Raw genomic sequence first — 27805 nt, 5'->3', positions numbered from 1 at the left:
TTCCCCATGATTTGGCAATGTAAGGTCGCTTTAATAAACAAATCTTTGTGTCACGGACTGAAATGTTACCCATGCCCATCAAGCACCTCAAAAGTGGACCCTAAATGGCATTATTCCCATGTAATTCTTGGCATCACATTCTACCCCTAAACAGCATATAGATGGTGATCAGATTTAAAAAGTCCCCCTGTAAAATGAAAGGTAACCATTTTCCTTTATAATGTCAAAACTAGAACTGAAAAAAAAACTTTTCAAATGGTTTGACACATTGTGTCGGAAATACAACCTTTATTTTTATTCAACATTTTTTGGACACGTACACCATGTCCATCCATGAGCAACCTCCCTGTCGTCTGCAGGCACAGACCCTGATTGAAACATTGATCAACAAGTGTGTCTCCATGCAAAGACTAGCACATAAAAAACTTGCTGTTTAGGCCCTTCAGTCCACAAGGCATGAGTAGGCTGCAATTCAGACCCTTTACTGGAGTGAAGGGTTTGCACAGCAGACTAACCTCTCTACGATCCCCGTACACTCATGCGCTCTGACTCTCTACTCTTCCCCTTTCCCCTTGTCGGTCTGTCTATCTGTCTGTCTCTCTCTCTCCCCATTTTTTTTTCTGATTAACTTTCATCCATCTTCCCATCTGAGTTGTTCACTGGAGGCATTGACATACATTTTACATCCTAAGCTATCTTAAAGTTGAATTAAGAAGACGATTCCAAATATTGAGATATTTACATTAATAGCAACCTTACAACCCCCCAAACACTAATAGGTGATTCGACCCCCCATTTTCTTTTTCAAAATAGTGAATTTGAACGATTTATCCCTACCCATTTTCCCTGAGTTCGCTCCTGCAATGCCTACCGAGACGGGTGTTCTTTGAGTGTGACGTCACCGGGGGGTATTCGGTCCCGGTGAAGTAAACAAGGCAGTGCCGTTTTGTGTACTATGCACGTACTCCTTCATATGGAATAACTGCAGTTGAAGTTGTATCTGCGAGCCATAGAACTTGCAAAGAGGAAATGATTAAAATATTTGTGGCCGTACTATTATTCCAAATATGTGAATTCCCTCAGAATGATACCATAGACCCTAAAGGAATAATTTCAAGGTGAATAATATGAAATTTGATCGAGATCTTCTCACCAGTCGATAACGTAGCAGACGTGTTATTATGACATATTTATCCGCGTGTGACGCGGCTCTTGCAAAAAAACACAGTTGGTTGCGGAATTGCTTTGTGCCGACCGGCCGCCCGCTCCGGCGCAGCTAGCTGTCGAGCTACCATACCGTTCTTGTTGTCTTCAACCATAGAGATGTATACTAATTACTATATATCTTTCTGTCTTCAACTCACTTCCGAATTGCGTTTGTATGTGTGACGGTGACCCCTAGCGTAATTAAATATAGAAAACAACTCAGAAGGCCGAGAAAGAATACTATACGTTTGGTTCAAGATTGTTCTGTGGAATGAGCTATGAGTGGAAATGATCCAGAGGATATAAAAGTGGAGTCAAAGACAAAAGAAAAGAAGAAAAAACGTCAGGGGATCACTGCACGGCCATGAACTAAGTCGACATACCAGACCATAACAGTACACTCAATGCCTGGGTGTTGTGTGTACTAGTATTATGCGTTCAGCGCGCGCTGAGCTAGCCGCCGGAATTACTTTCCAGCTACTCACTTGATTGAACATCGTGATAAAATAAATGAGAAATAGTGAAAATATCATTCAATAACTCACTGTTTGCTATCTTACATCATGATTGAAGAGTTCATGGTGGTTATTCATACTGTTTTTTATACAGGGAAAGTAAAGATTTGTACATATCAGTCCTATTTGTTTGATTTGAGTTGCTTTGAAAAAAAATTGTAAAATATCTTTCTCTCTCTGCATAGCATTTCTGTATGACATTCAGGCACCTCTTATACTAAATTCCCCCCGGTGACGTCACACTCCGAGTGACTTTTCTGTACACTCGTCTCTCGGGCTCTGACAGGTGGCTAATTTCATAGACTTTCAAAGCAAAATATTGAGAAGGCAGAGGATTATTGTGACATGCTATGTGTTTGAACAACTTATATATACTATATATTGTATGTAGAACCTATATTTATGGAAACTCACCCCCTTCTTAATTCAACTTTAAATGAGATAGTCAGCTGGCTGCAACTGGTCTCTATTTTCCCCCCTTTTTTAAAACAATTTTAGTCAGAAATGTATGTTTTTATTCAAATTTAACTATAGATGTTTAAATATACATGTACATGTATACATGTATGACTTCACAATAACAGTGGCACCCAACTTTAACTTTTTCATCTATATCAACATGTACCCTCTCATTTTCAAATACCGGTAGTTTGTTTTAAAAGAGTGGTGTTCTGGTGTTTCTGTTCATCTGTCTGATATATTTTTGTCATATACAGTATGACTACACTGTATGTAGTTTATCTTTGAGCTCATTTCTCCTGCTTGAATCAAGGTGTTTACAATCTTCTTTTCTTTTTTGTATATTCTAGGGTCAGGTAGCAAACCAGAGGTATTGCTAAGAATAGAACGTATTACAGGGAAACAAGTTGCATTCTATGAAGGAGATATACGAGATAAAGCAGTTCTTCAAAATATCTTTAAACAGGTAAAATTAGTGTGTGGTAACTTGCATTCAATATGAAATAAGACACCTGTCTTCTTTCATACATGCTTCGTAATAGCATTTTTTTTTTAATCATAAAAATAGCAAATTTGTGGAATTTATAGTAACTGTTCACATGTGTCATCACAAAAAGGAAAACAGTGGAGTTTGTCAAACCTTCATTTTGATTTTCTTGTTTTTCTGATTTTTAAAGGGAAAGTCTATCCCTGCAAAAAATGGATCTATGACGGAGAAAAATCAAAGAAGTTTAATCCTGGAAATCAAAGAGGAAGTTAACACAGACAAAAAGTTCATTGTGAAAATAATGAAAACTATTGCTGAAGGTTTTTATTTTATTTGGGACAACACATGCGAGTAGTTCCCATGTGTCGTGAATGAAAAATATTGATGAAATGTCATTTTTTCAAACAGATATAAATGAGTCTTATTGTACTTGAATCAACAGACAGATTATTTCACATGCGCTCTTGAAAGAAGAAATTTTTAGTCATTATGAACCATTTGAAAATTGGAATTTATGCATAGTTTATTCAATACATTACATGGGCCAGCTGAGAACTTGTTTATGACGTCACAAATCAAAAGCTTGAAATTCAAATAATTTTCTTAATCTTTAATGGATTCCCCCAAACCTTCACCAATATTTTTTTTTCTGGTATTAAAAAAAAAATTTGTCAGGATGAGCTTCCCATTTAATGATTTAAAAATCGTTGTAAAATGAGAAAGTCATTTACTATTTTTTCATGAAAGAGATAGGCACAACCTGGTGATATGCATATGACAGAGCCGATTGTGTCATACAGTCACAATTTCTTTTGTTTTATTATATGAAATATAGAATATTATATTTTTGCAGATTTTGCAATTGAGAAGCATTGGCTATCCAACATCAACATAGACCCCTGTTACACCGGATTTCCTACCCGAGGCCAGTCTCGGGGCCCTTTGAGACTGGTTTCCAAAAAAATTTGACCTAAAATTTGTACCCCTTATTACACCGGAATCGTAACGAGTCGCGGGGCGCCCCGAGACAGCTTTCTGTGCGTTTACACCGACTTTATACCAAAGCTGTCCAAGATAGGTTTGGCAGGGCGTCAAGCGTGCGCTGTGTTTGTTGTTTGGATAATCGTACCACGTGTAGCGCATCAAGCGAACCTGTCTCGGACCAGTCTCGGGCAGGTTTGCGTTTACACCGAATCCAAAGCAGTCTGGGGGCACCCCGAGATCGGTCTCTGAACACATCGTGAGGTGGTCCGAGATGGTTTGCTCAGAAGATGTCTCGGGTTGGTTTGTGCTTTCACACCGGATTAGAAACCTGCCCGAGACTGATCTCAAGGTGCCCTGAGACTACCTAGGAAATCCGGTGTAAAGGGGTCTAAGACTCAAATTTTGTTTCACAGTTATATACATGTATTGAGGCAAAAAGTATACACTGTAGATATTTCATGTTTCATAGTGTGTAATAAAAAACAAAGCAAATGGTGTGTTGGTAATACCATCAGGTCACTTATTGCATACCATACCCACCAGAGCATGCATAATTAAAAACTGTTTTCTGAAATCAAGCAAAACCGTGAAATATCATTAACAGTCTTATTTTACGTCTGATTTTGATGAGGTTTTCATTCAAATCAACTCATTGTTTGGATAAACTTTCCATTTGAAACCAACTTGATGTCCGTCTACAATTAATCCAGCACTAGTGTCGGCCTCATTTTCTGATAAATTCAATTGATTAAATTACACACATGTATGTACCACACACAGTTATCCACCTTTTTTAATGAGATTAAGGTTATCAATGTTTTGCCATTCAGTTGTTAATATTGCATACATGTAAACATGTAAAACTGAGCCAAGAAAAGTGTTTTTTCTTAATACTAATAGCATCAGTAATGTAAAATCTGACTCAACTGAAACACAACACCATGCACTGAACACCTTGCTCAAATACGGTGTCACAGGAAAAATTACATCACCTTTTTAGTTACTTTTTAATTGAAAATGTAAATCCATTGTACAATGTTTAATCAGGTATTAAAATGCAAATATTACTGATGCTGTCAAACATTCATTCTTGTTTTTTTTTCTAATTGGAATTGTAATAACTATGATTACATGCTCTCTGACCCTCTCTCTCTTTATCTCTCCCCTCCCCCCCCCTCTCTCTCTGTTTCTCCCTTTGTACCTTTCACTCTGCCTCTCTGTCTTTCCCACCCTCGTACTTATTCTCTTTATCCCTCACCCTCTCCCCATTACCCCCCCCTCTCTCTATATCTCTCTCTCTGATTCTCCCTTTGTACCCTTCACTCTGCCTCTCTGTCTTTCCCACCCTCGTACTTATTCTCTTTATCCCTCACCCTCTCCCCATTACCCCCCCCCCCTCTCTCTATCTCTCTCCCCTTCTCTTTTCCTTCCTCTCATTACAGCATTCATTCACCCATGTAATCCATACTGCAGGGCTAAAGGCTGTTGGTGAATCCATCACTATGCCTATTGAATATTACAACTGCAATGTAGGAGGAACGATATGCCTTTTAGAAGTAAGTAAACTAATGCTCCATCACAGGGGCTGCAGAACCGAGATGTGGGGGGGACTTGGGGCTGAGAGGCCTAAGCCCCCCCACCTCCCCCTTCAGTCTCCCCCGCTTTTTTTTTCAAAAACTGTACGAAAATTTTAAAAAATACCATCTGACTGATTTTTGTACATGGTCAGCCTCCTCCCCCACATTCTTGTCAACCCCCTCCCTTACTTTCTTGTCAACCCCCTTTCTTACATTCTGGTCACCCCCCACCCCTGTATCTCGCCAGTGAAACAATGAAACAAACTCCAGACAAACAAAATTTTGTGATATTTCCAATGACATTCAATCAGTCGGTTTGGAGTATAATTTGCCAATGTGACTTTAGCATAAATTCTTGGACATTCATTATTAGTCCTGAGTCATTACTGCTAAATAAGACCCCCCCCCCTTCCCCATCTTCTCATCTTCTCAGGCGTCAAAATAACCCGTCTTTTGGGGGTTAACAATACACCCATATATACCTCATAGATTTATTGATTAATAATGATTGTAACAAAAAGTGATTGAAATGTCATGTGTTTTATTTTCAAAATTTACATAAATTTGCATACTGATATTAAAATGTGCTCAAATAGATAAACAAATCGCTTTGAGTTATTTATCATGTAAAAAGAATAATATGAGCAAAACCAAAATTATATATTTATGGTACAGGCAAATAGAACAAAAGTATGGGTATTCAAAACAAAGTTTATTGGGGGTCCTCAAAAGTGTAGCATTTTCATTCATAAGATGTGAGCATTTCACCCTACCTTAACCCAAAAAGGACGGGGGGGGGGGGGGGGGCATGGTGGCCCCCCCTCGACACTTTGCACGATATTTCCGAAACGAAAAAAAAAGATGCCGCAAAATTTTATGACTTTTTCTTCTGAAGTCTCGCGCAACTTTTGAGACCAAATTGGCAACATACGGGTATAGCATCACGACGCCACGTGACTTTTTACGAGACAATGTCATGCCGAAAATGGCTCATTTTTATACTTTGTGTACAAAGTCTATGGGAGATAAAATTCATAAAAGGGTGATTATTTTTCATTCTAATTGGTCTGCTTAATTTAGGGTTTAATTTAGTTGGTAAATGGTCTGTAATAATTTCCAGTGAAAAAACAATGAAAAACAAAAGATGAAAAAACATAGAAATACATAAGAAATTGAAAAAACAAAGACATACATAAGGAAAAAATTCACTTTTGCAATTTTTCTTTGTGGAAACCTTTTAATTAGATTAAAAAGATGACATCTGGAAAAAAAAAGAAAATCTGAAGTGAAATTTGGTGTCCAATATGTTTTTCACGAATAAATTTGCATATTTTATTTATAATGAATTAAAAGTAATTGTTTTCAGAATTTTTTTTTTTTACTGGCTCGTAGTTTACGTGGAAAAGAATGCGTGCCAAATTTTGGCGCGATCGCGCGAACGGCGGCCGAGATCAGAAGGGGGGCCATCATGGCCCCCTCCAGTCCTCAATACATCTCAAAGAGCCCAGTCCTTTTAGGGTTAATATATTTTGTGTTATTTTTTAACTGTAAGAGATTCCCTTTCTGAAAATAGGATACTTTTTGTAAGAATAGAGTAAATATTTTAAAAGTTATTATCATGTTTATACCCATAGTTGCACCATCGTAACACTATTGAATTGAATTGAATTGAATTTATTTTCATACTTCACAAGATAGCAAAATAATAACATAATAAAATTTAGAAATACATTTGATTACATACAAAATACAAAATATAACATGTATAATAGCAGTAAATATAGTGAAATATGAAGGAACCTGCATAAAAAGCAGAGCTTGTAATGTCTGCAGGTTCCTTAAAGTAATTATGAAATTAGTAATCAAGGAGATCGAACACAAAAAGATAATCAGACTACAAAGGAAAAGCCAAAGATTAGCGGAAAATCGCGGGGTAAAGAATGAGAGGGAAAGTGGACAAATGTGAAATAGAAAGGGGGGGGGGGTGAGCGAAGAATGAAAAAAATTCAAACTAGGCAGTATACCTTTAAAAAGGTACAAATGAAATACATTATATATATTCAGCCAGTGCGTCTTAAGGGGGTCCATAACTGGACAAAAGAAATGATTTCAGTTTACATTTAAACATACTTAAGGATAAACAGCTAGATATTTCGTTTGGAAGATGATTCCAAAACCTTGGTCCTTCAAATACAATTGTTCTTTGAGCAAATAACGTTCGAGTACGTGGAAGGTGAAATGAGTCCCTTTGGCGGGTTGGATAAGAATGGATGAGGTCGTTTCTTTGAAACAAGGAAGAGAAAATTTCCGGTAGATCATCTTTTGAGAGTTGAAACATGAATGTACCCAAATGAAAGTCGTAAAGATCATGAATTTTCAGGATTTTATTTTTTATAAATAATGGATTTGTGTGTGCATAAAAGTCAGATTGGTTAATCAACCTAATAGCCCGCTTTTGTAATTTAAATAACATTTCTAGTACCGTCTTGTTTGTATTACCCCAAGCTAATATACCATAATTTAGTCGTGATGAAATGAGAGTCATATTAAAGTTTAATAGTATATAATCAGGAAAAAAGAATTTTAGCTTGCTTAAAATACCGATACTTCTAGAAGTCAATTTACACAAGTAATTAATGTGACACTTCCAAGACAAATCATGATCGATATAGAGCCCAAGAAATTTGGTGGATTCAACCTGTAATAAATTTACATTATCCATGACTACTTGACCAGGTAAACTTTTAAGAGAATTACTAAAAATCATAAAATTGGTTTTCTTAACATTAAGTGACAACTTGTTAGCTCTAATCCAAGACTGAACTGATTGAAGTTCTGTATTTAAAATATTAAGTAGTGTATGTGGGTCACGGTGAGACAGAAAAATATTAGAACCATCAGCAAACAAAATAAATGACAAAATATTGGAAGAATTTTAAAAATCATTCATGTAAAGAATGAAAAGTAAGGGACCAAGGAGTGATCCTTGGGGTACTCCGCAAGATATTGATTTCAAACTAGAATTTATACCTGTATAAGAAACAAATTGTTTACGAGAACTGAGGTAGCTCCTGAACCAATCCAAGGCCTTCCCACGAATACCATAATGTGATAATTTATATAACAATATATCATGATTGATCGTGTCGAAGGCCTTGGAAAGGTCCAGGAATATACCAACAGTGTGCAGTGACTTATCGACGGCACATGCCACCTTATCAATAAAAGAAAGTAAAGCATGAACAGTAGAATGTTTTTTCCTGAAACCAAACTGAGAATCACATAATATCTGACAGTCGGTTAAAAATTTGATTAAGCGTGAGTACATTATCTTTTCTAGTAACTTTGAAAGGGAAGTGAGAAGTGAAATTGGACGATAGTTGCAAACTTCTCGTTTATCATCTTTTTTAAAAACGGGTATAACTTTTGCTACTTTCATATTACAAGGAACAACGCCATTTATTAATGATAGATTAAAAATATATGTCAAAGGTGAGAGTATTTCATTAATTACCTTTTTCAAAAGGAAATTTGTTATACCATCACTACCAGGACTCTTATTACATTTTAAATTATTTACAATATCTTTAACTTCGTATTCAAGTATAGGGGTAAGGAAAATAGATTGCGGATTAGGATTTTTTAAAAAAGATGTAAATTCTCTATCAGGTTCAGGGATATTCATTGAGAGGTTAGTACCAATTTGAACAAAGTAATCGTTATACAACTCGGCTATTTCAGTAGGATCTTCGATAATTTTCCCGTTGTGTGAGATTTCTTTTGTTGGTTCGGACTTTTTGTTTGATCGTAAGACCTTGTTTATCACTCTTCACGTACTCGAAATATCGTTCTTGTACTTGTTAAATTGGTCAGAAAAATACATTTTTTTTGGCAAGACGTAGGGAAGTTGTCAGTACATTACGATATCGAATATATTTCCTTTTAAGTTTATCATTATTGGGCTGTTTCTTATATTTGCAAAATAAATTGTTTTTACGGTTGATAGACTTAAGGAGAGATTTAGAGATCCAGGGGAGTCTGGGTGTCTTTTTATATGTGGAGCGGGAAAACTTCTTAAGGGGGATTGTAGTGTTATAAGTAGACTTAAAAAGATCCAAGAATTTGTCAAAACAAATATCCGAGTCTTGACTGTTATAGATGACACTCCAGTCGATCTCATTTAATCCCTCCCTAAATCTATTCAAATTTTCTTCTGAAATGTCTCGAACACTAATTGATGCAGATTTATTGTTATCTCTCCCGAAAAACACCTCAAGAAAAATAGGGAAATGGTCTGACAAATCAGACACCAAAATTCCAGATGATGTACGAGATAAACTATTTACAAAAATATTATCTATCAAAGTTGACGACGAGTCTGTAATTCTAGTTGGTTTGGTAATTGAGGGTATAAAAGAGTTAGATAACATGACATTAAGAAATTCCTGGCAAGAAGAAACAGTGTTACAATGCAATAAATCTAGATTGAAGTCTCCCATAAGAAAGACATTCTTGTTGTTAAGAACAGGAGACGACAGTAAGTTTTGGACACAATCCAAAAAATCTTGAGTGTTACCTTTAGGGGGCCTGTATATTTCACCAACAACCATTTGCTTCTTGTCAGGCATTTCAATTTGAATAAAAATACATTCAATAACATCAGACATTTTATTTAGCTCTTTTAGTTCTCTGACATTTAAATTATTAGACACGTAAAACCCGACCCCTCCTCCTCTTTTATGTTCTCTGTTATTAGAATAAAAGGTAAACCCATCAATAGAAACAAGAGAGTATTGAAAATCATTCAACCAGGTCTCAGATAAACCAAGAACACAGTAACCATAATTGAGTTGATGAATAAGAGAATGAAAGTGATCCACATTCCTATTGAGACTTCTCACATTATGGTGCATAAGAAAGAGTTCGTCCTTTGATTTCAATGAGTTACTGATGACGTTGTCAACTGAAAAGTATCTGGACGATAATTTGTGCAAGGGTACATCGTTGGAATCTAAGTCAAATATAAGATCAGGTGTTTGGAGGTTTAAATACCGTGGGAGATCGCCACGGTCATTTACATCAATATACTCATTACCCATATACAATGAAATAACAAATGTAGAAAGGAATGTGTGGAGGTGATTGAAATTGACTATCAAAAGACGAACTCTTTAAGACTGTCGAGCAACCATCAAGAAGAAAAGACTGTGTAAGGCAGTAATAATACAACGAAATGCGATAAAGAGTGATTAACATATAAATGCTGTAGAATTGAATTGATTTCAGACCAAGAAGTAATAAGAATGGCAATTTCATTAAGACACAAAATACATGTAGAGAGAAAATACACTTTAAGACGCACTGACTGAACAATAATACCAAATACATGTAAAGCCATGCAAAAACGGCAATTATGTTGGATGAAACATCCAAAGTAATGAAAGTATATTCAGATAAAGTCAATATTAACAATTCATGCACAGAAAATGTTGTCCTGAGCATTGTATTGCAAATAAATCAGCAGATTTGCAGCCAAATTATTGTATAAGTACGGTCAAAAAGAGAATAGAAAACACAGAAATCTAAAGAACAAAATCATAGCTAGTTGAGAAAAGATATTTTTTCCAATCTAGTTATACATCTTTGACATAGTATTCAGTATTACGATACGTATAGACATCATAAGGGTGTCATGGTCACAGATCTAGGAGAAGAGATATTTGTGCAAATAAACTTGGAAGAGGAAAAGAATGGGATAAAACCACAAAGTGATTTTAGAAAAATGAAACTTTAACAATAATGCAGCTGTTGCATAAAAATGCAAAATATCACACTATATATGAAAATATTTGATTCGCGATTACCAGATAATCAGAAAATACAAATACTGAAGATATACCTCACGACATAAAATTGAAGTTATATTGAGAAGTCAAATTCTATAACAATTTTCCTGATTACTTCTATAACAAGCTATATATGAGGGAGGAATAAGTACTGTTATTGCTTGTGAGAAAATCGTTATGTATACCGGGCCTATCACTTCCAAGAGCATTAATCAAGTTAATTGAAGTTCCATTTTACAAGCAAAACTTGGTGTTTAAAAGAATTATGCCAAATTCGCAGTGTAAAAATCACTGACCATTGATTGCCAAAATAAGGGTTCCAAATCATTGTAGGCAACGAAATGGTCAAACTGTTGTAAGTTATTATGAAGTATTGAAGCATTATGAAGGAAGCTTTTATACAGGCAATAATATAAACTAAGTATTGGGAAAATCATGCAAGTACAAAAATGAAAAACCCAGGTATAGGCCCTACAAGATCCTAAAAGCTTCTCAATTTAGATAAAACAGTAGTAAGAATTATATTTGAACATATTTGAACATATGAACATCTTTATGAGATACAGCTATAATTGGTATAAGAAGAAAGAAAAAAGGGGGGGGGGGCGAGTAAACAGTGAGTATATGACAGGCTCAGAGAGCCAAACATAATAACTTGGTGAGCCAAAGAATTTCGGCAAGCAAGGCCTATCTGTAAGCAAGACAAATTGGAGAGCCGAACATTTTCGGCAAGCAAAAAGACCTATCTCCTGCTAGCAACGAATCAAGCAATATAGAAAATGCAAGATACTCAAATAACATGTGTATAAGTTACATAATTTTATGAATAAATGCTATGTGGTAGATAGCCTCAGCTAGAGACGATGACAAGCCCAAAAACAACAAACCGAATGATCGGTATTTAAGGATTTGCCCGAAAATGTATCGGCGAGCATGGCAGATAACCATAGGAGTTGAATAGCTAAAATATTAATATAGGATTAAACCTTACACTCCAGAACAATTTTCCAAAAGCAGTTAGATTGTAAATGTAAAGCCATTGATAGACTGAGATATATGAGTTATTTTCAGGCCAAAAGAGACCAAAATGTTTATATTGATAACATCAGACAGAAAAAAACATCTCTGCTATTAAAAAGTCAATGTGTCTATATTATAAACACACAAAATGCATTATAGGCACTCAAATATTACACTGAAGTATTTAAACAGATTGACGATCATTGACATAGTGGAAAACATGTGAACAACGTTCACGTTAGAAATGAACAAATATATATCGTATATAAAAAGTAGTCATAATTCAAGGTGAGTTATAAGTAGCTTCTGGTTGAATGGAGAAAAACAAGAGTAAAGTTAATTAACATCAGGCAACAATTATTAATCATACGTGGTTTACAATGGAAGTTGCGAGTTGTTTTAAGAAGACATGATAATGAAATAGCAAGTAGATGATGTACATGTAGCTAGACAAAAACTCACTCAGTGAAGCTTTTCCATTCTCTGGTGTTTTTCTCTTTCCATAGCAAAACGACTTTCGTTCCAACTACAGAGATTTTTGTAGACAAGCCTTTATCCTTTCTGAGCTTGTAGGCCGACTTTGCGAGTAGACTCCTACGAGCTTTCATCTCGGGGGGAAGATCTGTACGGACCGAAAGACGCGCCCACTGGGTACGCTGCGGGGGTGTGTCGAGAGCTCTGGCATCATGTTGGTTGACTGCAGGTGGTGGGCGCCGCGAGCGATTTTCGTAAGCAGTGAGAACTAGGTTTCGATCCCGCATATACACGAATTTAGCGATGACGGCTTTTGGCGGGGCTGGTTAGCGCTGGCGACATCACGACGGGGTAGACGATGAGCATTTACCAGAGCGATGTTCTCTGCGACTTCGTTACGAATACCGAGGTGTATGAATACCTCCCGTAGCAAATCATAGATGTTTTCATCTCGATCCTCTGGTAATCCATAAAACAGAAGATTAGAACGCCGATTGTAGATCTCCATTTCTAGTAACTTCACTTTCAGCTGGGAGATTTCTAGGGCCATTTTCTCTTCCAACCCGGGTAACTTCCGTTGCTCAAGATCGATGATTCTATCAGAATTAGAAGTGACCGAAGCTTCAACATCTTCCAATTTAGATTTGATAGAGGTTACTTCTCTAGTCAAGGCTTCTAATTTCACGCAAACACCAGCAGAAGACTCCTTAACAGAGCGGTACACATCCGCAAGCGTAGGTTCAATTTGAGCCGATGGAGGTGCGGTAGCAGACGGGTTGGCATGGGCAGGTTCGCTAGACCCTACGGCTTTACTCTGAGAAGAGGGTGTGGTCTTAGATCTGGTAGCAGGACCGGGAGGAGGCATTTTGAGTGATGAGACAACAAATTTACAGCTTAGAGAACTTGTGATGACCAAAAGCGTAGATATTATGTCCCAGTTAGTAAAATAAAGGCAAAAGTTGATGAAAAATTATGACTGACCGTTTAAAATATCCGTGTTAGAAAAAAAAAAAAAAAAATCGGCTACAGGAGCCGCTGATTTAGACGTCCGTCTCCGACGATAGCATGGCGTATTAGAATTGGAATGCAATTGAAATGCATGGCCATATGTATATTGTATGGCCATATGTATATTGTATAGATTTAGAATTTATATCATGTACATGTATCTATTCTTACTCGATATTTCCTTGACATTTCATTTTTGTTCAGGTGATGAAAGAGTTCGGCTGTTACAACATGATATTTTCGAGTTCAGCGACGGTTTATGGCCCGCCGGACTATCTCCCAATAGATGAGAAGCATCACGTAGGGCGTGGGATCACTAACCCTTACGGCAAGACCAAATTCTTTATTGAAGAGATTCTAATAGACCTAGCTAAGGCTGAAAAGGTTAGGTCAATTGAATATTATTCTTATCTTTGTTGTTGGATCACTAACCCTTACGGCAAGACCAAATTCTTTATTGAAGAGATTCTAACAGACCTAGCTAAAGCTGAAAAGGTTAGGTCAATTGAGTATTATTCTTATCTTTGTTCCGTTTTAACCCATTCACTACTGAATTCTGCGCTTACCCAAGTATTTGTGCCCTTACCAACCTATTCAAGTGGGTACATGTAGTTTTATATATTTCCCATCGGGCTTTTGAATTTGTTTATATATTCTTAGAAGAATGTTATTGTGAGAAAGCCAATTGCAAAGGATTCTTCTTCACTTGCCTTCATATAAAAGCACTGAGAGGACAGTAAGTGCTCTCTTTTACATATGATCCCATTCTAACACTCTTGTTGTGCCATCTACGACGAAGGTCCGATGAAGCTTGCAGCCTCCCAAGTGAAGGCTCACCCCAAAACAGATAAACTGTCATGATTGTGAAGAAATGAAGGTATTCTCATGTCCTCACACCAATCACATGAACCTATTAAGTGATAAGCAAATAATCAACGTTGGTGAAGGTGATGGGCAAATTATCACTTTCGAAGCAAGCTGGATGTAGCTATCTTTCAAAAACGAAGCTGAGCAAAGATAGTGAGTACATCCAGCTTGCCAAGGAAGTGATAGTTTGCTTCGTCAACCTGAAATCAAGAGGTGATTACATGCTTTATATTCAACATCGGACACCACTATAAACGAAGAAACCAATAGCAATACATTTCTACAAGAGAATTTGGAATCAAGGTTTCCTTTGAAAAAAAATCCATAGAGACGATTAAGCTCGTTTTAATGCTAGCGCGTATGTAAACTGTGCGCAAGCATCTAGATCTTGCTCCATCAAGATTTATTGTGACATCACAAGGAATAATTACCGTCACAATAAAACAATCGACATGCAATGCACTTTCAAGTTTTACTGCTAGCGCGTATGTATGCTGCACGCCCGCATCTGGACCTTACGCGATCGTCACTGCAGGTGATGGAGAATGATGGAACAAAAAATTGAGTGGCAATGATCTCTTTATTTTGCACGTACTCGAAGTAATTCATAACGCTCTATGACCCTATGGGATAAAAAGATCAGCAAAACACAACATTTCCATCACTGCGAGTGAGGATTGATGGGGAAACTACCCTTTAGCACTGGACTTTTGACCAATCCTAAAGCAAGATTCTTAGTATGCAGAATTTAACAGTGCTTATCTAATGTTTTCCTCTCACAGGAATGGAATATAGTGATATTACGTTACTTCAACCCCGTTGGTTCTCACAAGTCAGGTCTTATTGGTGAGAATCCTCAGGGAATACCCAACAATCTCATGCCTTTCGTCTCTCAAGTAGCTGTAGGAAGGAGAGAATGTGTGAAAGTCTTTGGCACAGACTATGATACACCTGATGGCACAGGTAATGTTTATATTATATTGTCTGGCCTTGAGGGGAACATCGACTGTATTGCCTGCAACAGAATCATATTGGCCCGAGTCTTAACCCTAATTCTCCCGGGGGGGGGCCATTATGGCCCCCCCCCCCCTCGACAATTTTAGCGATATATCTGCTGCGCAAAATTTTTTGACCTCGCCGCTCACTGACTTTTTACTTTCAAGTCTCGCGCAAATTTTGAGACCAAATTTGTGACGCCCGGGTACGCGGTTACTACATTACGCAACATTATGTAAGTGCATGTCAGACCCAAAATTGCTCATAAACGTGATTTCATGTACAAATCCAATGCAAATTGTGTATTTGGCCAAAATTCATAAATGTATCATTATTTCTACTTTTAATGATCAAACTTAATTAATTTGCCTTGTTTATGATTAGAATTAAGTCTGGAACGATTTCCATTGAAAAAACAATAAAAAACAAAAAGTTAAAAAACAAAGAAATACATAAGAAATTTAAAAAACAATAAAATACATAAGAAATCGGTCTTGGTACCAGAATTTTTTTCATTCACAATTGTTAGGAATGCTATAAAGAATATTTTCACCAAAAAATAGCATTCTAGGAGCTTTATTTAGTGAATCAGAGCAAAAAGTATGATTTCATGAATAAATTAGCATAATTAATTCATATAAAATAAAAATATATGAATTCAGTAAAATTTACCAATGCAACTGCGTAGATTACGTCATTCTCTACCATCATGCAAATTTTCGTTGTGATCGCGCAATCCACGGCTGAGATCTTAAGGGGGGGCCATAATGGCCCCCCCCCCCCCCCCCCCGGGAATGACAAGAATCAGAATACCCCGGGAGATTGAGGGTTAAGAGGAGCAATATATGGTTCTCTTAAGGGCAATATATTTGATGTTCCTCGGGGAGGAGCCAGTTAATATTTTTACTTTTGAGTATTTCTATTTGAGTAATGATCTGTTGAATATCATAACAAGTCTTAATGAAACAGGACTCATTGGAGCGTTTTATTAACATTTTCCATCTGTCAAGTTGACAAGATCTGACAACTTTCCTCGATTTTGATTGGCTGAGATGCCCAGTTCCTATGGTAACTCAGATAAAACAAGACTTGTCGGATAACATGTCTGACAAGTCCCGTCATGAAACGCTCCGCTGGTGTTTTGGCGATCCAACCTAACAGGTTTTTTTGACTCATTGAAATCCTCACATTGAATTTTGTTTTAACTGATATAATAATAATACATGTACAGTAAATAGGATTTATGATGCACTAAATCCACTCTGCAGAGTGCACAAGGCACAATAAAAAAAGGAAGAGAGAGAGAAAAGAAATATGTATACATATGCTTCCTACTCTTTATTATCAATTACTCCTCAAGTTCTTAATCATTGCATATTAAGAACTTTGAGGAGTAATTGACAATATAGAGTAGGAAACATTTTTTTTCCCCCTTTTTTTTTATTTTTACAAAATTTAATTTGATTTGGATTGGGAAAAATGGACTTGGTGTTGGGTTGGGGTTAATGTTATAGTATTCCCCATCTAATTTTGAAATGATATTTTCAATACAAAGGGATAGTATCATCGGTACACTGAATAACAGAGCTGCCAAGTAGTCCTACTTTGTCCTATTTCCAGGATTTTAAGGGGAAAGGACACTTGATAGGGTTTTTCGCAGGGCCAGAAATAGGTTGAAAATTGTAAGAAATTTGATTTTTGGTTTGTTTTTCAAAATTTTCAAAGTAAAATAGGATTTTAGGCTTTTCTCGTTTGTGGTAGCAAGTGGCCTGTAACACAAGGCTTAGCAATGATCGTAGACACATTTTTCTACGATTGATTCCATTGACTACAATATACAATCAATCGTCAGAATCAAGCATACGATTAATCGCTAACCTTTGTGTTACGGTACCCAGGTATTACGATGACCAATGTGACGTCATGTTGGTGCAATGTATGGTGGTAGTACATTTTGATGGTGATCAACAGGATAAAAAAAGTTAATAAAGAATATAATTTTTTTCATAATTAATATCGACAGCTCTGGCATAATGTGACCCTTCTTAATCATTACTTTGCAGGTGTACGAGATTACATCCATGTATTAGATCTAGCCTCTGGCCACGTAGCTGCAGTGAATAAAGCATTAGAGGGGTGCGGTCTAAAGGTCTATAACCTTGGCTCAGGGAAAGGATACTCTGTACTGGATATGGTCAAAGCTATGGGTAAAGCATGTGGAAAAGAGGTAAATTTTTGGTATATTTTCAATGTGTTACCTGAATCAGCTATGAATCATTGTTTATTTCTACATGTATAATAAAAGGTAAATCCAACCCATGAAAAAGTAGATTTGAATAAAAAAAGAACAATCTAATTAAACATGCTTAATGGTGAAACTTTCTCCTAAATCGGATGTAACTTAAGACAATGATGACATTTTGACCCTCATTTAACGGGGTGGGGGTCTATTTGACCCCTCCTTGATGAATTTTGTCTCTACGCCACTGCACAAAAAAAAATAACCGCGCCATCCACCGACAATTTACTTTTAAGTGTTTTGCACGTCTTTTGAGACCAAATTTGCGATGCCTGATTACGTGGTTCCGAAATTACACAACATTTTGTAAGTGCATGTCAGACCCAAAATTTCTCCAAAATGTGATTTTGCGTACAAAGTTAATAAAAATTGTGTTTAAAAAGAAATCATAAATGTATGATTATCTTTACTTTTGCAGGTTTAAATGGATTCATTTTGTGCTATTTATGATCTCAAAGTGTCCCAGACAAAGCTCATGGAAAAAAAAACGAGGGTTAAAAAAAAACAGAAATATATCTAAGAATTTAAAAACACAGTAAAATACATAGGGAGTAAATTATATGTTTTGGCAAATTTTTGTAGGTATGTGTTTGAAAGTAAAAATTGATATTTTCACCCCAAATTAGCACTGTGATAGCTATATAAAGTAAGTTCAAGGAAAAAAATCACAAAAAACACATTTAGGGCAAATTTCATATGCTTATTTGCCTAATTAATTAAGTAAAAAATATAAGCAATTGTTTTTTGAAAATTTTACTATACAGTCTTGTAGTTTACATCTGGCTCTACGCCCATGCAAATTTTTGCTAATTTTTGTGGTGACCTCGCAATCTGCGGACGAGATCGGAAGGGGGATCAAATTGGAACCCTCCCCCCACGGTATATCCTGGTCTCAAATAGCCCAGTGAAATTAGGGTTAAAGCTTCACTTAATTTCATAAATTTCATTAGGGATCCAAATGTCGTCCGTTGTCTGTCATCCCTCCGTCACAAACCATATGACACATAACTCCACAACCGTAAGTCACTTTTCAACCAAACTTGGATGGTAGATGGACTTGGGGGACTTGCATGTTATGCTGCAGTCGGAGGTCACATGGTAAGGTCAAAGGTCATCTTCAGGTCAACGTTAAAGTTTACATGCAAGACTCTCTTATGACACCTAACTCCGCAACCATTAGTCACTTTTCAACCAAACTTGGATGGTAGATGAACTTGGGGGACCTGCATGTTATGCTGCAGTCGGAGGTCACATGGTAAGGTCAAAGGTAATTTTCGGGTCAATGTTAAAGTTTACATGCAAGACTCTTATGACACCTTACTCTGCAACCGTATGTCAATTTTCAAACCAAACTTGGATGGTAGATGGACTTGGAGGACCTGCATGTTATGCTGCAGTCGGAGGTCACATGGTAAGGTCAAAGGTCATTTTCAGGTCAACGTTAAAGTTAACGTGCAAGACTCTCATATGACACCTACATGTAACTCTGCAACCGTACGTCACTTTTCAACCAAACTTGGATGGTAGATGGACTTAGGGGACCTGCATGTTATGCTGCAGTCGGAGGTCACATGGTAAGGTCAAAGGTCATTTTTAGGTCAACATTAAAGTTTACGTGCAAGACTCTTATGACAAGTGTTATTCCATCCCAGTCATTTCAAATCACAAAATTTCTGGTTATTTTCATAAGTGGGCGAGACACAAAATCGCTTTTGCCTTGTTAGTGTATGAAATATCTGAATTTTCTTATTTTATGATGTATAATGAAATTTGATTTCTCCCTGGTCGTGTATAATTAAAGGAAAATGAAACTCTTGGAGCAAGTTAGCTTTTGTGAAAGCAGAAAAATCAAAGAATACGATCAACAAAAGTTTTGAGTAAAATATGACTAGCAATAGAATAGTTATGAGCATTTGAATGTCGAGATCACTAATGCTATGGAGATCCTCCCATTGGCAATGCGACCAAGATCTATGATGTCACAGATAAACAACTCTCCCCTTTTGGACACTGAAAATATACCCCAAAACATCTCTTTTTGCTCATTCTAATCATATGACAAACGATTCATCAATGATATAATGTTGTGAAACCTCTGTACTTGTCCTCTCATAAAGAGAACACCTCACCTTGTGATAGACTCTATAAAAGTGAGAATATAAGTGAAATAAGTACTAAAGTAATGAGGGAGTTGTACGTGTGTGACATCACAGATCTTGGTCGCATTGCCAATAGGAGGATCTACTTGGCATTAGTGATCTTAATATTCAAATGCTCATAACTTTCTTATTATTCATTCAATCTTCCTCAAACTTTCAACAATATGTTTCTTTGATTTTTCTCTTTGATATGGATTCAGCTGGTTTCAAGGGTTTCATTCTCCTTTAACATTATTGTAACAGATTGTGATTTGATGAAGAGTTTCCTTATTGTCAAATCTGCAACACCAAAAAAACTGAAATCCAATGACCTGGGCCCCGTCTTACAAAGGGTTGCGATTGATCCGATCAATCGCAACTATGGACGGCCAGCAGCGTCAACAAGTACAACTGTATTATGCATGTTTGTTCAAAGTATTTTCTGTCTATAATGTATATTCATGCATTAGTTGTTTTTTAAAGAATTCACTGTGCTTCTCTTTGTTTACAAAGGACATTGTGCATATTTCTTGAGTTTCCATAGAGTTACGATTGATCGGATCAATCATAACTCTTTGTAAGACAGGACCCAGGTAATGATATTTCAGTAAAGTGCCCATAGATGTTATTCCAATATATTAAAGTGCTATATAAAAGTGGAATTATTGTGTTCTGTTATATTAAGACATAAATTCCTGCCAGGTCCCCATTCTCCTTGACTAGGATGAATGTAGCGCAATGTGGATCAATATTTTGCTGAAGAAAATAGCGCCATGAGTACTTAATCATTTTCCATTTATTTGATATTACAGCTCCCATATGAATTGACGGGAAGAAGAGACGGGGATATAGCTTCAGTGTATGCTAACTCAGCATTAGCAGAGAGTGAATTACACTGGAAGGCTGAAAGAGGATTGGATGAGATGTGTAAGTAGCACTTTATTGCGCAATGGGGATCTCAAATGCAGTGTTGGTGCTTGTGTTAGTGCTAGAGTTGGTGTTGGAAGCACAGTTCAGAATCACTTAGCTGAGTTAGCTCCTATACCTAATCAAGTTTCATGTTGGTATTGATAATACAATTAAGCTTACCTTCCATAGCTCTTACACCTTATCAAGTTTGGTGTTGGTGTTGAGAGCACAATTTAAATTGCCTTCCATAGCTCCTACACAAAGTCAAGTTTGGTGATGGTGTTGGTGTTGAAAGCACAATAATATTGCTTTCCGTAGCTCCTACACTCAATCAGGATTAGTGTTGGTGTTGATAGCACAATTTAGATTGCCTTCCATTACATAGCTCCTACACCTAATCAAGTTTGGTGATGGTGTTGGTGTTGAAAGCACAATTCATATTGCTTTCCGTAGCTCCTACACCTAATCAAGTTTGATATTGGTGCTGGAAGCACAATTTAGATTACCTTACATACATTGTGGCTCTTACATGTATATCTTTAACCCTAATTCTCCCGGGGGGGGCCATAATGGCCCCCCCCCCCGACAATTTTCGAGATATATCTGCTGCGCGAATTTTTTTTACCTTGCCGCTCACTGACTTTTTGCTTTCAAGTCTCACGCAAATTTTGAAACCAAATTTGTGACGCCCGGGTACGCGGTTACGATATTACGCAACATTATGTAAGTGCATGTCGGACCCAAAATTGCTCATAAACGTGATTTCATGTACAAATCCAATGCAAATTGTGTATTTAGCCAAAATTCATAAATGTATCATTATTTCTACTTTTACTGATTAAACTTAATCAATTTTGCATTGTTTATGATCAGAATTAAGTCTGGAACGATTTCCATTGAAAAAACAATAAAAAACAAAAAGTAAAAAAACAAGGAAATACATAAGAAATTCATAAAACAATAAAATACATAAGAAATTTATTTCCAAACCGAAGTTTTTTTTAATTGTGATTGTTAAGAATGCTACAAAGAATATTTTTACCAAAAAGTAGCATTCTAGGAGCTTTATTTAGTGAATTAGAGCAAAAAGTATGATTTATGCATAAATTAGCATAATTAATTCATATAAAATAAAATTTCATTATTTTGGAAAATTTTACCATACAGCCTTGTAGATTACATCGCACACTACCAGCGTGCAAATTTTTGCGTCGCTCGCGCGATTGGCGGCCGAGATCTTAAGGGGGGGCCATAATGGCCCCCCCCCCCCGGGAATGACAAGAATCAAAATACCCCGGGAGATTTAGGGTTAAGATTGATGTTCATGCTGGAAGCACAATTTAGATTACCTTACATAGCTCTTACACATAAGCTTGGTGTTGGTGTTGAAAACACAATTTAGATTGCCTTCCATAGGTCCTACACTTATCAAGTTTGGTGTAGTGCTGGTTAGTAGCACTAATTGTGCAATACGGATCACAAATGCATTGTCGGTGCTAATGTTGGTGTTTGTGTTGGTGTTTGAAGCACAATTCAGATTACCTTCCATAGCTCCTGCACCTTATAAACACCTAGTGAGATTCATCACAGGGCCAACCTCATTTGATGCCTTGCTGACATATAACACTGTTGTAACACTAACACCAAAAGGTCAACATTGATCATGAAATCACCTTGGGTTTCTAATTGATTGAAGATGTGGATGATTTTATTGTCGCGTGGATGAGGCATTTGAAGTGAAAAGGTGTGAATTTAGTCACCTTTGTGTCCTTGTGTGCTGTTGGGACATGTTGTCAAAATCAATGACTGGATTAACCTGTTAACTGCAATCTATGATTTCCATTCCAGTATTACATGGGTTTAATCTGTAGATTTTAAGACAAAATGCATTTCTACAGTGCTGGTGAAATGGAAGATTTGATTCATTATATCAATTCACAACTATTTGGATTAACTTTGATAGGCCTTTGTCCATTTCCTCCATATTATGATTTCCAACTGAATGTTTTAATGTTTATTGTTGCGTACATATCTTCATATGAATATGTACTTGTGAGTTTTAATCAGATGTGGAAATACATTTGAATTGAATTGAATGAAATGTATTCATCAATGCAAACGTGAAAGATGCAAGCAATAATCTTTATACATGTATATCTTTCTTTCCCTCTTCTGTCTATGTTTCTTTCACTTCTTTTCTGCTGTCTCTTCTCCCTCCTCTCTCTACCTTCCCTTCCTTCCATTTTTTGCTCCCCACCCCTTCCCTCCCTCCTCCCCCCCCTCCTCTCTCTCTCTTCATACCTACAGGCGAAGATCTATGGAGGTGGCAGTCAAACAATCCTACCGGATATTAAATAGGTTTCATACATAGTACTTTATAAACAGCTTCCACGTAGCAGTTAATTAGAGGACATCGTGCCATATTGTATTTCTGTTTCAAGAAGCATGTGCAATCTATCACCAACAGACAGTCATTTGTTGCTATATCAGGCAACTGTCTTACATGATTAATTCAAAGGAATGATTGCGCTGCTTAATGAAGCATGTTAGGCAACTCGTACCCTTTTTAATCTCTAGGGTATTACGGTTGTGCTTTTACTCTTTATACATGTAAAAGTTTAGGTGGGATTATAATTAATGAACACAGGGGGGTGGTTTCACAAAGATTTAAGTGTGACTTAAGGACCTGTCGCATTGTTCCGTTCCGTGTTATGAGCATGTTGAAAACTTATCTGTGTGCAAATCCGACTTGCGTGCGCTTCTGCGTGTGAGTTGCGTGCAAGATACTGTCAATGCAAGCATTCTGCGGGTAGCAAAATTAGTTACCCGCAAGTCACACGCAAGGCTTGCACGGATCGATGTGACAGGGCCTTAGAGTCGCACTTGAACTTCAGTTGCGTGCAGTATATGATGCATCACGGCATGAGTCAGATCGTACGCACAAGACACGCACTACCATGCATCCATCAATCAGATTAAGCGTTAAATAACGTGCATGTTGACATTTTAGCATAACTGTAACTCACACTCTTTGTGAAACACCCCCCAGGGCCCAGTCTTACAAAGAGTTACGATTGATCCAATCAAGCGTAACTCTATGGAAATCCATCAGGGTCATAATTTTTTCTACAGGAAATTCGCACAATGTCTCTTGTAAACAAAGGACAACACACCAAATTGTCAAGAAATCAATGAATTAATGGATATATATTCATATCTAGAAAAAAAATTTGAACAAACTTGCATTTTATATGTTGACTTTGCTGGCTTTCCATAGTTGCGATTGAGTGGATCAATCGCAACTCTTTGTAAGATGGGCCCCTGGTTTAACTCCAGACTATAACAAGAACATTATTTCACCCTTATGTGGCATGCCAGCTTTCATCTTCCGTATTCAATATTCATGACATAAATAACGTACCAAATAAATCATTGCAAAATCATTGTATTCTCATGTTCTCCTATTCTCATTTCATAACAAAATCGAACTACTTGTAGTCATCATGGGATTAAACTGATTTCTACTTGGTGAAATCGTTAATAACTCGAAATCCAAGTGTGATTAAGTTAACCTAATGTATCAGTGCTACAGTATTGAAATACCGCCAACCATTTTTTTTTTTTTTTTTGGCTTTTTCTGTTTGTATTCATCTTAAATTGAGAGGAAGCAGTCTTGTATGATTAGGGGTGCCAAGATAGGAACCTACATCATCTTCCCCTCACAGTCCCAATCTTCAAGATGCATGTTATGGTTTACAGAAGGATGGATTGTGCATGTATTAAGCACCCTAATCTCATCAGTATTTTTACTCAGTATTGGAGGGGAAAATGATGTAAATATAGATAATGGTATTTGGGTTGATATTTAGCAACAAAAGGGAATTAGTATATAGATTTAGTTCAGTAATTTTAAATGAATATACAATTGTATTTAGGTAATGAAAACACAAGGGACAATTTCATGCAATATGTACATCAGACTATTCTATAACCGTGTGGGACCTTCCTGACAGATTTGTCTTTAATATAATTATGTTCTCTAGTTCATACAACATGTTTCTTTTAGACCTGAACATGTCATGTAGGGAAGTAACTATCAAGAAAAATGGGTAGTGGATGTACAATTTGTCTCTTCCATGTTATGGAAATGCCCTTTATGACATTGGCCTATGATCAAACTGTATATGTAGTTGTGGATATAATTACAGAAAGTAATCTTGTTTGAATGAAATTAGGGGGGGGGGGGGTTCTAGGACATCGCCCCTAGACCAACTCTCAAAGTTTTCAGGTAAACTGTCTTTTGGTAAAGTTGTCCTTTGAGAATGCTGTCTTTGGGGAAAGTCTTCCTCTTTATTGTATGATGTGCTATGGAGTAGTTGTGTAGTTGAAGTCATGTCCAAGGGGAGCTACAGTATATGCAGAGATGCCAGTCTCCAGGCACACGCCTGATTTTAGGCCCTGACAGCTTTGAATTTCAGGCTTTTCAAAGGTGTTTTTAAACAGAATATACAAGGCATTATTTATAAGCTTCTATTTAGTCCAGGGGCCTGTAACAAAGCTTAGCAATCAATCGTAGAACATTTCTCTACGATTGATTGCATTAACTACAATGTACAATCAATCATGAAAATCAAAGAGTACAATCAATCGCTAACCTTTGTGTTACGGGACCCTGGTTAGTAAAACTGACTGGCATCCTTATGTATAGGATTACACGCAGGTCAATGTGATATTGACTAGTTTGAAATTTCATTTATCTTTTGGGCTTCCTCCTATGTGTTTTGTATATATTAAAAAAAATGTCTCAAATGCTGCAATTCTCAATCTGTGAACATCAATTACAAGATATCAGTAGCCTGGTCTGAATTTGTGTGCTAAGAAAAGCCAATCGTGATGCAAAACTCGTAAATGCGCAATTGGATCACAGTTCATTCTCAACTGTCTGGGAATAGTAACAAAGATTTTCCTCACAGTTTAGAGCCTGGGAAAATTACAGAGTATAACATACAAAACATGCAATGTAAACAAAATTGTGACATTTTCTGCATACCAAACATTCAGTACAGAGTTAGACCATGGCAAAATTATGGCCAGTATTATTTGCTTTTGATTATCCATGTAGAAGATAATAATTTAATATGAGGAGTTGTAACATAAGGCAGCCTTAGATGTGTGAAAAAAAAACTTCTTTGACATACTTGTTGACCTGTTTAAGGATGGGTCATTGTGTAAAGGACCAGTGATTTAACCAGGACAATCTGTGCCATGGCTTAGTAAGATATATTCAGTATATATTGATACCGAGAAATACTGTTCTTTCATTTGTCAGTTATGTGTATATCTAGCTCTGAATAAAACTCATTTATTATCACTTAAAAAAAATTGTGATGTATAGACTATTACGAGAGGGATCTAGGTAAAGATTCATACAGTATAGAAAATTCTAGGTTTTAGAGAACTATAGAAATTAACGACATAATTATTATGTCTGTAATTATAGTTAAAATGAACTATGCTCAAGGTACTTGACCAATGTTTCACTTAAAAAGATATTACTGAATTCTATAATATCCAGATCACTTGAGAAATTTCGGGAGAACAAAGATTCTGTGCAATGTGAAAATTACAATAATTCAATGTGGGAAGTTTCAATATCCATGTTATTTTCAGGAGTATTTGTGTCATTATGTAGCTCCGCATTCGCATATGATAATCATTTTGTCCTCATTTTAGGAAGCGCGTTATCATTCCTTGGTGCCGAGTTCAGGCTCGCTGTACTATTGTCTGATTTTTGTCTTAAATCAAACTTTAAGATGCCAGGGAGTAATGCTGAATTTCATTTTTGAGTTATTTGTTTTCAAGATATTTCTTGGTCAATGCAGCGAAAATATATTGTACAGGTATTGGGCAATTAGAAAAATATATAATGCAGTATAATAGTTATATTATATTGGATGGCTCTGAATGGAATACAAGAAATATTCCAAGAGTTCTGGAAAATATTCCACAAATCGCAGATGAGTGGAATATTGGCCCTAATGAGTGGAATATTTCTGGTATTGTACTTATTATCATCTATCCCATTCCCCCCCCCCCCCCCAAGAAAAAGAGGGAGAAATTTGATTTAAAAAGTCATAGTATACTTATCACATTTTGCCATTATCACTTATATTTTGGTCGTTGACATGCGACTTCCATGTAGTTCATTATGACGTCATGGAGCGTAGTAGTGCTCTATGCTGCGCATCGCATTGCTTTCATTGCTTTCATTGTTGTACGCGTTGTATATTTCACGCATTTGCGCACGCGCCTTAAACTGTTGAATAAGCTCTCATATTCAATAGCAAATTTTGTACAGGAGTCTATGGGATATTCGTCGGATTTCGGTCCTTTTTAGGGATACGCTCTGATACTGCACGGGCAATTGATGCAGACCAAAATATGTGTTTTTTATGCATCGCTAGAACACTCTATATAGATGATAATTCATATTTTATTTGCTATTAGGTAAATATCCATCAATGAGTGTATTATGATGATGGGCAATTGGTTTAATAGCTAAGGAATGAAATGTCACATCGTGTTCAATTAATACTTTTGTAGGCCTGGCAACTACTTTTTAAAAGGAGTTACTCCTTTTTTGAAAATTTGGATATACATTATATCATGTAGGTAAAAAAAACTCCTTTTTTGTCCAGATATTATGTACAGTCATCTATGGGAAATATGCTGTGACTCCTATTTTTGTCTCACCTGCATAGCAGAGTGAGACTATAGGCGCCGCTTTTCCGACGGCGACGGCGGCGGCGGCGGCGACGGCGGCGTCAACACCAAATCTTAACCTGAGGTTAAGTTTTTGAAATGACAGCATAACTTAGAAAGTATATGGACCTAGTTCATGAAACTTGGCCATAAGATTAATCAAGTATTACTGAACATCCTGCCTGAGTTTCATGTCACATGACCAAGGTCAAAGGTCATTTAGGGTCAATGAACTTAGACCATGTTGGGGGAATCAAC

General features: G+C 36.6%; 1 protein-coding gene across 1 annotated transcript; it reads left to right on the top strand.

The window, feature by feature from the left end:
• Positions 1–1484: 1484 nt before the first annotated feature.
• Positions 1485–26881, top strand: LOC129280365 (UDP-glucose 4-epimerase-like). The gene is made up of 8 exons (XM_064112189.1): positions 1485–1548; positions 2531–2646; positions 5094–5207; positions 13781–13960; positions 15226–15406; positions 17503–17666; positions 20689–20803; positions 23093–26881. Exons 1-8 carry the CDS (start codon positions 1485–1487, stop codon positions 23137–23139), a joined length of 981 nt encoding a protein of 326 aa, XP_063968259.1. The 3' UTR covers positions 23140–26881.
• Positions 26882–27805: the final 924 nt, after the last annotated feature.

Source organism: Lytechinus pictus, chromosome 17 (genome assembly GCF_037042905.1).
Source record: "Lytechinus pictus isolate F3 Inbred chromosome 17, Lp3.0, whole genome shotgun sequence".
In the NCBI taxonomy this organism is placed as follows: Eukaryota; Metazoa; Echinodermata; class Echinoidea; order Temnopleuroida; family Toxopneustidae; genus Lytechinus; species Lytechinus pictus.
The sequence above is the reverse complement of the archived record's forward strand: the minus strand, read 5'-3'. Positions and strand labels throughout refer to the sequence as shown.

Excerpts from the sequence above, each read along its gene's own strand:
- LOC129280365 (XM_064112189.1), top strand. The coding sequence starts at position 1,485 with ATGAGTGGAAATGATCCAGAGGATATAAAAGTGGAGTCAAAGACAAAA. Across the intron at positions 2,647-5,093 it reads TTCAAAATATCTTTAAACAG|CATTCATTCACCCATGTAAT; the intron begins GTAAAATTAGTG and ends CTCTCATTACAG. Across the intron at positions 13,961-15,225 it reads ACCTAGCTAAGGCTGAAAAG|GAATGGAATATAGTGATATT; the intron begins GTTAGGTCAATT and ends TTCCTCTCACAG.